The following is a 15,565-nucleotide window of genomic DNA, read 5'->3' as shown; positions in this document are numbered from 1 at the left end:
AAGCTAGTTGGCTGTTTGCGTGCTACTGTCGTGAGCATCTATGGAAAGTGGTGCTGAACCACGAGTAGGTGACAAGAAGTTGGACATCCATACCTCATCACAGAGCACAGGAATCAGTGGCTTGCCCACTCTCTAAAGCAGTATAGGCAGACATCTGTGGCAGATCTGATGACAGAGTACAGTGCTAGCACAGATACAAGTGTTTTGGAGCACAATGTTCAGTGCACAATGTTTAACATGATGTTCCACAGCAGGGGGCCCCTACCTGTTCCCATGTTGACCCAACAACATCAATCAATTATAATTACAGTGGGCATGGGGATATCAAGATCGGACCATGGATCAATGGAATCATGTCACCTGACTGGATGAATCCCCTTTATTGTTAAACCAGGTTGATATTAGTGTCCAGGCATGCTATCATCAAGGTGAAAGGCTGCTTGAAACATGCAGCATGCCACGAAAGCAGACCGGTGGGAGTAATATTATGTTATGGGGAACATTGACTTGGGCTTCCATGGAACCTGCAGTAATAATCGAAGGCACTGTGACAACTGGAACTACTTGAACATTATTAGGGAGCACCCGTAACCCCCTATGCTTGATACCTTATTCAATACCGATGGCATCTTTCAGCAGGATAACTGCTCTTGGCACAAGGCCAGAATCACACAGCAATGGTTTGAGAAGCATGATAGTGAACTCACCTTGATGTTTAGCCCATCAAATTTGGTTTATCTGAATCCGATGAACTCAATTGAGACACTTTCGGTTGTCAGCTCTGCACCCACAAACCAACTGCCCATTAATTACGGAAAGTGTGTGACCTGTACATACGCATCTAGTGCCACAAACATTTGGATACCTATGAAGTATTTGTCGAATCCATGACATATCACTGCTAAACTGCGTTCCAGAAGTGGACCAATATGGCTGCCAGTAGGTGGCCCTAATGTTTTGACTCATCAGTGTATGTTAGTAAGTTGACCTTCTGTAGTAATACTTCTGTTTCTCCCAAAACATATTCCTAAAAGTTTCCTTCTGTTTTCATTTCTTTGTGTTTCCTAAATATTTTAGTAGAAGCTCCTTTGAAGATTGCTACATATGGGAAGTGAGACGTGTCCAGCTTGGAGATTGTCAGTTACAGAGAACAAATATTCTGATTTTAACTGTTTATAACAGTACACACATTGACCAATACATTACAAGCAACATGAGCTTATTCCTTGTAAGTCATCTACATTAACTATATGACTACAATTGACTAGCATGTCACTGTCTCTTAACTGGAGCATGCAAAGGAAAAGGGTGTGTGAATCATTTGACATTATACTGAGACATATCAATTCTTATCATATGCCTGGTGCACAAAGTTTAATTGAAAGTAAGTGGTTTTATATGCTGTCAGTAAATAGGTAAATTCACAGTACAGACCGGCACAGCACCACGAATAAAAATTGTGTCCTGTAGGATACAAAGTGATGTCATTTCCGTGTCAGTATTCACTGGCAGGGCTACCACAACAACTTTCTTATTATCTTTTGATTGTAATAGAGACAGACATTGTAAGACTTAATACCATTTCCAATTGGGCTTCTTATTTTAAAAGAAACTGAATGAAACATCTTTTTGTCAATTTTGTTTTATAAAAGTACAAATATGATGACCGATGAAAATAAAAACTGAATCCAAAAGGAAAGTGCACTGTGCGTGAGGTCATGCTTACATTACTTAATGTGTCCAATTTAACAAACACGTGTCCATGGTAGCGGTGCTTACTATGATCAAAAAAAGGAATGGAAGACTATTCACAGAGTAGCAGAGCACAAAAAATGTGTATTAGTTCATCTTGGTAACAATGCTGTCCTTATACTTGGAAGGAGAGACAGAATTGGTCGTATATTTTTGTTTATAATTGCAAAATCAATTTTCGGTCACTTAGTGACCATCTTCAGTGCTGTAATATATAACTTAAATTAGTAAGCACTGGTGTCAACTCTGAGTCTATGTGATCGCCGTAAGCTTATTGACACCAGTGCTTACTAATTTAAGTTATATATTACAGCACTGAAGATGGTCACTAAGTGACCGAAAATCGATTTTGTGATAATAAACAAAAATATACGACCAATGCTGTCTCTCCTTCCAAGTATACCCATTATTTGGTCTTAGTGCACAGGACACTATGGAGTCACCAATCAATGCTGTCCTCGGTGACAAAACAGTACGACATTAGGGCTAGAAACAACTGAACACAATGAATTAAACAAAAAGTGTCTGACAGGATTTGGAACCCATACAAAACCTAGATCATGTTGACTGTAGCACAGTGAAGAGCAAAAAAAAAATTAAATGCTGGAGAAAACAATCCTGTCGCTAATGTGAGCTGAATAGTTCTGTGTGTTATGCAGGAATGTTGTCAAACCTCTTAATTAGCCATTTCCAAAGAGCAGGCAAGACACACTACATCAGTACATTTGTTTGCAAGTAGATTGGGGACCATGGTGTGAGATATCTCTCCAAGATCATGAGGGCACTGGTCTCCTCAACATGATGATGATGATGATGATGATGATGATGATGATGATGATGATGATGCCAGTTACAGCCAGTAACAGTCAACTATGGACTGTAACAGTCGATAGGTAGGCCACATGGTAGCAAATCACCCTTTCCCAATCCTTAGTCGCTTACAGCAAATTTTGCACCCCTACACAAACTAATCTTTGTTGCAACACATGTCCCATGTGTATATACCAATTTATACTAATTTTATAGATTAAGCCTCAGTCAGTTGTGCCACCTACTAAAATAAATTACATAAAAAGCAACAGGGACATTCTGGTAACAAATTCCCTGTGCCATAATGGTATGCATAAGGTTCTACTTGCCTGATTAGAAATACAATTACTAAATAAATTCACACACAAAACTTCCACACAGTGCACAAGCAAACAAATTTTGGAGTTCAAAATAAACTTAAAATGGTTAAATATAACCAAGCAAACATAAAATGGAGTTGAAAATAGATATAATAAAGTAAAACTCAATCTCACAAAGTAAAGAAGCAGATTAACAATAAAAAAAGTTATCAGAAAAGAAAGCAAAGAAATTATAAGAGGTTTACATTTACTCAACATGCCTTCAGTCTCTCAAGCTGCAGGATTTTTGCCTAGAATAAAAAATAAAAAAAGACAGGAATTAATATTCAAAGTTTTTTTTGGCTAAAGGCATAAAGGAAAAAAAAGGTCTTCAACAGCTCCTGTACAATTAAAAATAAATAGTAACTATGTAACATAACTTAGCCAATTACATATGCTTCTCTACTGTAGCAATTTCTAGATAATGAAGACATGCACTAAAATATTTACATCATTGTAAAACAATCAGCAATATAACTGACAACAGAAAGGGTTAAAAAATTACCAGGTATGTCATAATCAAAAGTTCAGCAGGCACTCTTTTTTGTTTTGGTTGTTCTCGACATCTAAAGCGCTAAACTAATGAAACCTACAACAGGAAAACTACAGTGAAATATTGATTCACTTCAATGTCAACAAAACAGCCCATGTACCTTAAACTTTTAACATCACACATAACTTTGCATCAATGTTAGTGTCTACATGTGCTGCAGAAAAGTTTGCTAGCATAGGAGCTATGGTCAGCTAGTATTCCTAAGTATGACCCATTTACGTATAAGATGATTGTTTACTAAGCAGGAACTGACAAAATTGTAAATGTGGAGGGCAAGAAGCTTATGTGTTTCCAAATGATTTAATTTTGATAAGTGTTTCAAGAATTAAAAAAATCTACAGGGTTTTTAACTTAAAGTTTTTGAAGTCATATACCATACACTGGTTAATGAGTAAGGATAAAAATAATTTAATGTTGCACAAAATTGTAGGGGCAAGTAGGGCAGACATATTTAGATGGTGCCTATTTAAATACAACTGTTATTTGAGCTTCATGAAGATAAGCATTGATAAAGCTTTTTTGTCAGGAACCGATACTATGAGGGTTCTCTGCCTGTATTATACTCAGTGTCACAAAAACAGATACCAACCAGCAATTTAAAGTCTTTTTTTCAAGATATTTTATTTTTCCATGCCATTATCAGTTTCAAATTTTCGTTCAGTCAGGTGGCTTCATTACAAGATAAACTGCTAATCAGATGCTGATTGTTAATTTTGGCATGGTGCTCTATCTTGAAAATACATTAACTAATAAATATGAATACATCTTGAAACTTCCTGACGGATTACAACTGTGTGCTGGACCGAGACTCGACTCGGGACCTTTGTCTTTCATGGCAAGTGCTCTATCGACTGAGCTACCCAAGCACAACTCATGACCTGTCCTCACCTCTTTACTTCTGCCAGTACATCTCATCTCCAACCTTCCAAACTTTACAGAAGCTCTCCTGCGAAACTTGCAGAACTAGCACTCCTCATAAGAATACATCTTCTCTCGAACCTGTCTGCTTCCTAGACATGGACACCCACCTATTTGGTGGCTCCATCTATACCTCTCTCCCCAATCACCAGCAGTACTTGTGTTTTGACGGCTGTCTCCCTTTCCACACCAAAAGATCTCTCCCATATAGCCCTGCCACCTGTGATGGTGTATCTGCAGTGACAGCAGTTCCCCTGCCCAGTACATGAAGGTCTCACAAAAGCTTTTGCAGACAGGCACTAATCCCCCTCACCTCAGCATACTCCTCAAATGAATATCCTCAACACTCCCAATCCTCGAACCATCCCCCAAATATCAGCTGAACAGCAGCACCCTCCTAATCACCAAAGACATGAGCAATAAACCATATCCTTTACCAGGGTTTTGATTATCATCAAGCCTGGAAATGTGGGGTAACATACACACAATTCTCCACACCCTTCCTAAAGTGGTACTCCATCACCCACCCAACCTACACAAAATCCTCGTCCCAGCAGTCTCAATCCATTGCCACAATGGTCATATTCCTGTGAAATACCCAGGAGCAAGACCTCCCAAATTCACTCATCCAGCATGTTCTCCTCCAATCCTGTCCTCGCCTTATCCTATCCCATCAAGGCAGGACCATCTGTGACAGCAGCCATGTCATATACCATTTCTAAAGTTCTACGAATCATTTTATTTTGCCATGAACACCAGCCAGCTTTCCACCGGAATGAGTGATTGGGCACCGTCAAGAATAAAGTTGACCAACATACTCGCATTCAGTGGCTGCTTCACAACTAGTGCCATCTTGAGGCCTTCCTTTCTTAACTACACTCCTGGAAATGGAAAAAAGAACACATTGACACCGGTGTGTCAGACCCACCATACTTGCTCCGGACACTGCGAGAGGGCTGTACAAGCAATGATCACATGCACGGCACAGCGGACACACCAGGAACCGCGGTGTTGGCCGTCGAATGGCGCTAGCTGTGCAGCATTTGTGCACCGCCGCCGTCAGTGTCAGCCAGTTTGCCGTGGCATACGGAGCTCCATCGCAGTCTTTAACACTGGTAGCATGCTGCGACAGCGTGGACGTGAACCGTATGTGCAGTTGACGGACTTTGAGCGAGGGCGTATAGTGGGCATGCGGGAGGCCGGGTGGATGTACCGCCGAATTGCTCAACACGTGGGGTGTGAGGTCTCCACAGTACATCGATGTTGTCGCCAGTGGTCGGCGGAAGGTGCACGTGCCCGTCGACCTGGGACCGGACCGCAGCGACGCACGGATGCACGCCAAGACCGTAGGATCCTACGCAATGCCGTAGGGGACTGCACCGCCACTTCCCAGCAAATTAGGGACACTGTTGCTCCTGGGGTATCGGCGAGGACCATTCGCAACCGTCTCCATGAAGCTGGGCTACGGTCCCGCACACCGTTAGGCCGTCTTCCGCTCACGCCCCAACATCGTGCAGCCCGCCTCCAGTGGTGTCGCGACAGGCGTGAATGGAGGGACGAATGGAGACATGTCGTCTTCAGCGATGAGAGTCGCTTCTGCCTTGGTGCCAATGATGGTCGTATGCGTGTTTGGCGCTGTGCAGGTGAGCGCCACAATCAGGACTGCATACCACTGGTGATCGTCGAGGGGACACTGAATAGTGCACAGTACATCCAAACAGTCATCGAAGCCATCGTTCTACCATTCCTAGACCGGCAAGGGAACTTGCTGTTCCAACAGGACAATGCACGTCCGCATGTATCCCGTGCCACCCAACGTGCTCTAGAAGGTGTAAGTCAACTACCCTGGCCAGCAAGATCTCCGGATCTGTCCCCCATTGAGCATGTTTGGGACTGGATGAAGCGTCGTCTCACGCGGTCTGCATGTCCAGCACGAACGCTGGTCCAACTGAGGTGCCAGGTGGAAATGGCATGGCAAGCCGTTCCACAGGACTACATCCAGCATCTCTACGATCGTCTCCATGGGAGAATAGCAGCCTGCATTGCTGCGAAAGGTGGATATACACTGTACTAGTGCCGACATTGTGCATGCTCTGTTGCCTGTGTCTATGTGCCTGTGGTTCTGTCAGTGTGATCATGTGATGTATCTGACCCCAGGAATGTGTCAATAAAGTTTCCCCTTCCTGGGACAATGAATTCACGGTGTTCTTATTTCAATTTCCAGGAGTGTATGTATATGGGAGTTATCCGTGCAACACATCCTTTGCTTACATTATTGTCCTGGCCTCAGTCTCCACTAATCCACTGTCCCCACACCCCCTGCCCAACATTTTCGCCTTCTGTCCTGCGCACCCCCCCTCCCCCCAACCCAACCCACACCTCCATGCATAGTGCACCGCATCTCACCTGCTCCAGTGTGTGTGTGTGTGTGTGTGTGTGTGTGTGTGTGTCACTTACCTTGCCAGGTCACCTCTGCCACCTCTCTTCAACTGCCACCTCTCTCCTCCACATCCCTATACTGCACATCTGCTGCAATGCTCTGAGCTGCTACTAGCTACCCGTCCCCAAACCGTTCACCCAATTCTCACTTTTTCTCCTGCCACCCACCACATCTGATACAGCCCCACCCCAGTCCACTTGCTGAACTGCAGAACCAGCATTGTGTGTCCAGCTGGCAAAATGTAAGTGCACAGGTGTGTGTGTGTGTGTGTGTGTGTGTGTGTGTTGAAAGAGATGGTAGTCTGAAAAATTCAAGTAATTATCTGAAATTTTTTTGTGTGCTTATCTGTCATCCAATGATAGCCTGCCCATTCAGTCAATGTTTTATTTTATGATATTTCAAGTGAACATACCCTTTTTGGTATGTTGTAAACATAAATAATAGAGCAAATTTAAGAGTCACTCTTGTTACTACCAAACATTCTTCACTGCTTATAGCTTTGTTTACAACATCCAGAAGTAATCAAGATTATATATGCTGAACTCATGATGAAGGAAAATTGTAGCACAGACAACAGCACCTTTGCGTAATTCCATTGGAATTTATGAAATTTGTCAAAATACTTGTCAAACAAACTTTACAAATTTATGCAACTACAATCACAAAACCTCTTGACATACTGTGCAGTCCTAAAGCATTAACTGCATACTGACTGGCACAGTGCCATGAAACAGCATCAAGAAGACACTGAACTATATGCCAATGGCAAGAGCGAGCAGTGCCACACCTCCAGGAAGAGAGTTCAGTGCCCCTAGTCAATGCTAATTTAACCAGCTGTCCGTCACTGGTCAGCACAATTCAGTCACAGACATACAGAGCACCAGTAATAGCAAGCTGATGCTTAGCCTGTGTTCTGCGAGTAGTATTAGTGAAAAGTACTTGCATGTAGGATGCACAGGAAGCATGTTAAGTTATGTTTATTTTCTTTTTAGTAACAAAGTGTTACATTAATCAGCATGTGATATGTACAGATCATTTGGGATTCCTGCCACCAGCCATCACAGCTTCTGTCCTTCCTTGTTTGTGTTGGTGCTGACTCCTACAGTACCCAACAAAACATCAGGTGATGACTACAGAACCAATGCTACATTTGCTCTTTGCTGCTTTGTCACAGCATCTCACTAATATTTCTCTCTTTTTCTTTCAGAAGTAAATTGCAACTAACTGTGTTCTTTATTGAAGACTAGCCACAATGCTTTTGCTGTGTGTGTATGTATAATTACTTGGCACTCCTCTCATTAAAACGGTCTCTAACCCATATCCTCCTATGCCTCCACCTGTGCCTCCTGTTGCTGCTGGCTTTGATCTTTTGCAGTTTATTCAGTTTCAGAACAACCAAATGTTGCAGATGATGATGGCAGTCCAGTGGCTCATTAATGCACAAGCTGCTGCTGTATCATCTTCACCACAACAGCCAGCAACATCCAAGGCATCCTGCATTGAGCATTTTGCCATTCGAGCTTTCAATGGATAACAAAGGGAATGGAACGGGTACTGCACTCAGTTCAACACTCATCGTGCTACACATCAAGTGCAACGTACTGTGAAACTTTCGTATTTAGTGTCAACGGCCAGTACAGGAGTTTACTGCCTTGCTCAGAGGTTATTCCTGATTAGAAGGCCACACTTGCTAGTTTTTGAAGAATTAGTTTCTGCCCCCTCTACATATTACAATGATCAGGTACAGGTTGCTGCGATTCTTTACACATTCTTTCGACTGTGGAGAAAGCCAGAACAGAGGTACCATCACTGGGTCACTGAACTTCATGGTCTGACACAACAGTGTCATTTTCAATATGTCTGTGGACAGTACTATAGTGACGCAATGATTCATGATGCAATTACATATGATGTGACAAACAGTAGGATTCATGAATAAATTTTCAAACATTCTGATCCTACTTTGAAAAAAGTGTTACAAATCATTGAATATCAGGACCCATGTGACAGTGCCATGGAAACTTTGAGGTAGCTCCCGTCTGCAGTATAACGCAAAGTGACAAACAGGTACGGACATGTGACTGACTATGTGCACAAATAGGCCACTGCACCATGAACAGAGTAAACAAGTGGTAATGAGTGTGTCTGCGATGAAACCATGTTCCTGCTGCTTTTCCATGCAGAAAAGACAAAACTGCTCTATGCAGAATGCAACTTGCTTAGCTTGTGGGAGGCCGGGTAATATATAGTCTGTGCGCTTGCAACAGAAAAAGAACTCCACCCACGTTTGCTGTTGTAAGTGCAGAGCACCTTCTCACTCAGTACTAGATATGAACAGATTCAGAATGTGTCTTCTGCCCGCCCAAGTGCTTTGCAAATATAGTGAAACAAACTGTTTGTGAACTTAGTCATTGCCCGACACTGTGTGTGACTTCAGTTAGAAATTACATTGCTTAATACGCTACATGTGAACAGTTGGGGGCGCCACAGTTGACAAAATCTTGCACACAACTTACCGCGTATAATGGTCTGGACCTTACAGTGCTTGGTACATGTAGTTTGCCTGCCATATTCCATTCTCACACCGGAGCAGTGACATTTATAATTTTGCATTCGCGAGACTGTCAAAATATTTTTGGGTTACATTCTTCTGATTTGTTTGGTCTTTGTATTCAGGATGATGTACTTTCTGTTTCTGGTTTCAACCCAAAAGACAGTATTACTCAACTGATTGCAGTTTCCTGGTCTATTTTCTAAAGAACTTGGTAGAGCAAATAATTTTGGGGCATACGTTACAATGAAGGACAAAGGCCAACATAAGTTTTTATGGGCATGCTCCATCCCTCATGCACTTAGAGACAAAGTTGCAAGAGAACTTAAAGAATGGGAACACAATGGTGTTATTGCTCCTATCCAGACTAGTCAATGGGCTTTCCCCTTAGTCATATTGCCAAAGCCTTCTGGAAGACTTCATCTTTGCATTCACTTTAAATCCACTGTGAATCCACAATGTTGCCTTACCCTGAGGAGTTAATGGACATGTTTGGTGCAAACTGCTATTTTTCAAAAATTGACTTACATGATGCATATTTGCTAATTCCACTAAATGAGGAGACTCAGTGTTTAAGGTCAACACAAATTTATGGTTGTTCAAATTTTTGCACTTACCCTTTGTCAGTGCTTCTGTGCCTGCCATATTCCAACACTACTTAGAACAGCTTCTGTTCTGTTCAAATCACTTGAATGATACTGCGGTGTCAGGACATACACAGGGAAACATATCAGTAGCCTTTGTACATTTTTTCAAGTGCTTTCAGATGCAGGTTTGAAGTGTTGCCTGGACAAATGTGCCTTTTTCAGACCAAAATTCAGTATGTAGGCCAATAGCAAAGGTGTTCATCCCCTTCAACCGCAACTGCTGACTATCCAGGACCTCCTTGCCCCATGGGACATGACAGAACTGCAGTCAGTTCTTTGGAAGTTGAAATATTGTATCTGGTTTCACCCAATGCAGCTCAGATCGTGCCTCTGTTGCATCATTTTCACCAGCAGAAGGTGCCTTTTGTTTCAACCAAAGAGTGTTAGGATGCATTCCAGACACTCAAAAATGCCTTGGTGAGTGGCAGATGCCTTGTTATTTCGATCCCACAAAGCCTGTGGTTTTGGCAGTGGACACTACTTTGTACGGAATCAGAGTTGTGCTCTCACACAGATTTGGTTCACAGGACAGGCCAAATGCTTTTGCTTCCAAGTAATCAAACACGACTCACTGTAACCATTCCCAAACCATGAAGGAAACACCCACTATTATCGGTAGTGTTCCATAGTTCACCATTATCTATTTGCTGCTATATTGTCGAAAACTGACATTCTGAGCTTGTGGCTGTGTACAAAATATAGGTTGACTCTTACATAGAAAATAACAGCAACAAGCCACTTTTTACAATGTTATTTATTTATTTAAATGGTGCTGTTATCGGTTTTGAACCAACAGTTCATGATAAGATACATTTTACAATAGCTTTCACTTTTTGTTTTCCCAAATGACGAAATTTACCTTGGGTGGTGGTGCCCTACAACTAAAACAAGATGTAAGACAATGTATTTCTAACTGTAATTGTGCCCCACAATGGTTTTAAATGATCTAAATTACTGTGAAGATGTTTTGGTTACAATGTAAGTAACCAAAACATTTTCATTGTAATAATTTGTTTACAGCATTTAAAATTATTGTTTTTCTCAGCCTCAGATCAGACAAATAGTATCATGACTGGTTTTGACTTCTTTGGATCATCATCAGAGGTTTTGAATCTGTTGCATAGTAACTGCCAAACTCAGCAGGTTAAGAGAGAGACACTCAATCATCAATGCACCTCTTGGTCTGTTCAGTTGAGCTGCTATGTAACTGATTCAAAGCATCTGATGATTACTTAGAAGCAGAAACCAATCACAATACTATTTGTGTGACTTGAGGTGAGAAAACAAAATGAATTTTGTTGATGATAATTTTAGTAAATAATTTTTAGACTAAGTAAAGTAGGCTGCCAGGTCTACATTTTTTCCCTTCTTGTGATGTAGAATAAATGCGACAATGTTCCAGTTTTGGCTAATCTTGGTCGTCTCTAGATATTCTGTAATCAAATTTTAAGTATTTCTTTTATATTACTTTATCCTGTAACACCATCATCCTTAGGTGCCCTTTTTTCTTCATAAATCGAATAATTTCATTCACCTCATCTGGACTTTAATTTTAGAATGTTGTTATTTTTATTATCAGTAATCTGCTTTCCTGTTTCACCTCTTTAACTACTCACACATTTAAAGACATCTAGAATGTGATGTTTATCCCATTTTCATTTCTGTTTTAGCTTCTCCATACTCTTTAATGTTCTAATTTAGTTATTTAATCATATTTTAATTGTGTGTCTTCACTATCTCTCCAAGCCATTTCCTGTGCCCCTATTTCCTCCTTGCTCTGTTCCACTGTAATAAAACTCATGTTCTTACATTAACTCTATTTGATTTTCATTTATGTTGCCGCAGATCTGGTAACCTTATTATATCACATTTGGCCTTATTTTAATTACTCTCCAACTCCACTAACCTCTCTTCAGATCTTAGTGTTCTGCAAATAAAATGCAGTAATGCAGGTTGGATTTCTAAGGTCCATGATATTACATATTTAACAAAACTTTGTTTAGCAAGATGCTTGCACCAAAGTAGCCATTACCCAAATTTCCACCATCAACTACTTACAATATTTCTTCTTTCACACCTTATAATGGATTATAGAAAACAAATATGCTGTAGTTATAAAGATCACCTGGAATTCCCAGTCTATGTCATCACTTTCAGTCACTGTTGGTATGGCACTATCAGGCTCGGATTCACTTGGTGGTATATATTCTAAACCACACTCTGAAATGAGAAAACAGCAAAAGTCAGCTTTCATAATTGAATCATTATGCACTAAAGTTAAACTAAAATGATTCTATGTTTCTCATTTACAAAATACTCTGTTCAACATTCCATAAAAAAGACCACAAACATTCTTCTAATAAATATTTACAATACTACAGGATGTTTCAAAAAGATTAATCTGTTTTCGCAGAACTATATCTCCTGCATGAATGAAGGTAGAAACTTGAGGTGGATTTTAACTTGTGCATCAAATCCATAAGTTTAGCTCTGCCCAAATGCATCTAATGAAGATAGTCAAAATACAGCAACAAAATGAATTTTTGGTTCTCCAGTTCAATTCAGTTATAACTGATTGTTTGTCGAGATTATGGCTCTGAATCTCCCACAGCATATGGGCCAAAAAGATCTTGCATTGCACTACTGGTCACCAAGGTTGCTTGATCTTATGTTATCAGATTTTTATTTTGGTAAGGGCTTGTGCCACCACTTCAAATAGTGTTGGATGAACTGCAATGCCACATTACAGCAGTACTGAGTGCAGTAACTGTGGACATGTAAATATAAAATACGTTTGTCTGCACTCTGGATGTCTGTTGAGCATCCAGTGCAAGGAACATTGAAAATTAGTGAAAAGTGAACGAAAACTGTGATTCTAAAAATAATTGTAAGAAGTACCATAGGATTGTATGAGCACGCATATATGCAAACTTTGCAAAATAGGATGGTTCTTTTAAAATTAAAACTTAGCAGCCTTACGCACAGTTTAAAATTTCACAGTTTACGTTGGTATACTATACAACCAGTTGCTGTTTGAATTTGACATGATTTATTGAACTGCTAACTAGTTTTCAAGTGACAGCAGGCTCACCATCACATTGGGGGGTTACAGGAACATAATATTCTGGCCCATGTGCACCTGATGGGATGGTGATGTACAGGCCCATGATAACCATAACAAAAGCTGAGAAAATGAAGGTTATCAAAATGAATTTGTCATGGATATGATGAGGTGGAGAGACGGAAAAGGGGGAGGGAGAGGAGAAGGAGAAGACGTGTGCAAAATATATCTGATATGTGTCAAATGCCTATGCCAACAAAGCCACAGGGAAAGAGCTAGTACCAACAAAAACTGCCAATTTAAATCACAGTTATAGTTAATCATCCACAATAAATACAAGGAAGTTAAAATTTATCTCTAGTTTCTATTTTCACTCAAGAGGAAAATGTAGTATTGTGAAATTGAATTAATTTTTATGAAACATCTAATACCTCTCCCAAATCACACAATATGTGTGCATAATATATTTTGAGGACATCAACCAATCTAGCTCATGTCAAACTTTTTTAGAAAAAGTATTGATACTAGAGGGCAATACTTCATAATAAAAGTAATAATAATGAACTGCTACTGCTGACGATGATGAAACATCTTGACACTTAACAACATGGGAATTTGAGGAAACAAAAATAAATCAGAAAGAATTTCCTGACAGATTAGAGCTCTTTGCTGTATTGGGACTCAAACCCAGATCTTTGCCTGGCTAGCTTGGTCAGTAAAATTGTTGTCCATAGAAGGAAAGGTTCTGGGTCTGAGACCCAGTCCTGCAGCTGTAGTCCCATACATACAAAAGACTTTCAATTTTAACCTGCCAGAAGTTTAAAAAAATGGAAGCTGCATACAACAATTTTAGTCCTACATGGTGCATACTGTTCACACAATTTAAGAAACCTAGCAATTTTGCTGTTTGGTTATCTGAGCGAATACAATTCACAAGAGAAAAAATAACGACATAAGAGGAGATCACAGCCAGACATAACAGTTCAATAACAAATTTCCTGCAATTGCATAATTCAACTGAATAAGACAACTACAAAACATTTAAAATTTATTTTTCTCTTTTGAACATAAATTAAGCACAGTACCTTGTGACAGAAATGTAACAACAGCTGTAGTTCCTTGTTGTACTATGTTGGGAGGTGGGTATCTCAAGGAGTCTGTATCTGCTAATAACTTTTTCAAATGTACACAATGTCCAAGGGAGGTTGGCAGCTTAGATAGTGATTTATTTCCCCGAACATCCAAAGATTCCAAATGTCTGAGTTCATTGAACTCACATAAAATATCTTTCAGTCTATTGTTTGATACATCCAATGTATTTAATAATTTGAGCTCAGATACAGTGGCAGGAAGCTGTTTTAAGGAGTTTCTGCTGAGATTCAAAACCTGCAACAAACAATGGATCTTCAAGCACGCTGTCAAAACATAATAAAGTCACAGTATATTTTAGTGATACATCCCATTCCTTGAATAATAGGTATCACATCCTTAAATACACATGTCAGAGAAAAGGTGTTCATGCCTGAGACTAGTTGATAAGCGGGGAGCACCCCACTGGTGGGAAGTATTTTAAATGGTAGGTGCTAATACCAGAGGTAAACGATCAAGTGACTGTACAGAAGTGGACAGCAGTCAGACAACCCTACCTGCTGAGGAGGAGATAGGAGTTTCATGGAGCAGATGGTGCAGAAGAAAGAGTTCCTTAAAATCTAAGAACGCTAAATGTCAAAGAAAATAAATGTAGTGTAACTTAATTATCAAGTGGAATATCAGCTCTGTTATGTATGTAGTACAGAGAGGCAGAATATGAGTTGCTAGCTATTCTCATTTATCATGTGTTGAGTAGTAATTTTGAAGATAATATAAGAAAGTGAACTGAATCTCACTTCTTATTTATGTGGTCGAGTGAATGAGAATGATAAGTTATTTTCAGCAGCTTTATCTGCAGCCAGTAAGGAGGTGAAATCTGAGCCAAGTTGGAGGAAGAAAACACACGGATTCAGGGTACAGACTAGATGGACCTTGATTAATAATACTGAACAGCGAACATATATTCGGTAAGCAAATACTTTGTACATACAAGGAGTGTTCAGGTGGCAACTTAAGTTATGCGTTTGGTGCACGAAGTGAAGTATAACAAACCACCACATAGGCCAAGCCAACCTGAAACACTTCAATATATAAAATATCTACACATCAAATATGTGAAAGAATTCCTGATCAAACAATGGACTCAGTATCTTTGCTATATTGTGAGTAGCAACTTTCCTTTTCATAAAAATGTTGACAGTGCTCCTGAATGTGACAAAATGTATTCTAAGGCAAAATTGTGGACAGTTCTATTGGTATCCAGTGAGCAACAGAAATCTGTCCTCAAAACTCTTTAAGAAGACAACTAGGTAAGAGTCAAAATACAATGAAAAATCATCCTTTTCTGATTTATGGGCACTGTTTCCTTCTAGAACAAATATCTT

The 15,565-nt window shown here is 40.1% G+C and overlaps 1 protein-coding gene across 1 annotated transcript in view; it reads right to left on the bottom strand.

The window, feature by feature from the left end:
• The window catches only part of LOC126259635 (E3 ubiquitin-protein ligase LRSAM1-like), a 179,567-nt gene that overhangs the window by 120,463 nt on the left and 43,539 nt on the right, over nucleotides 1–15,565 (bottom strand). The window contains exons 4-5 of the mRNA XM_049956560.1: nucleotides 14,177–14,477; nucleotides 12,156–12,250 (exon numbers count right to left, since the gene is read on the bottom strand). Of these exons, the coding sequence (XP_049812517.1) occupies nucleotides 12,156–12,250; nucleotides 14,177–14,477 (396 nt within the window). The remainder of the gene's footprint in view (nucleotides 1–12,155; nucleotides 12,251–14,176; nucleotides 14,478–15,565) is intronic.

Source organism: Schistocerca nitens, chromosome 5 (assembly GCF_023898315.1).
Source record: "Schistocerca nitens isolate TAMUIC-IGC-003100 chromosome 5, iqSchNite1.1, whole genome shotgun sequence".
In the NCBI taxonomy this organism is placed as follows: domain Eukaryota; kingdom Metazoa; phylum Arthropoda; class Insecta; order Orthoptera; family Acrididae; genus Schistocerca; species Schistocerca nitens.
The sequence above is the reverse complement of the archived record's forward strand: the minus strand, read 5'-3'. Positions and strand labels throughout refer to the sequence as shown.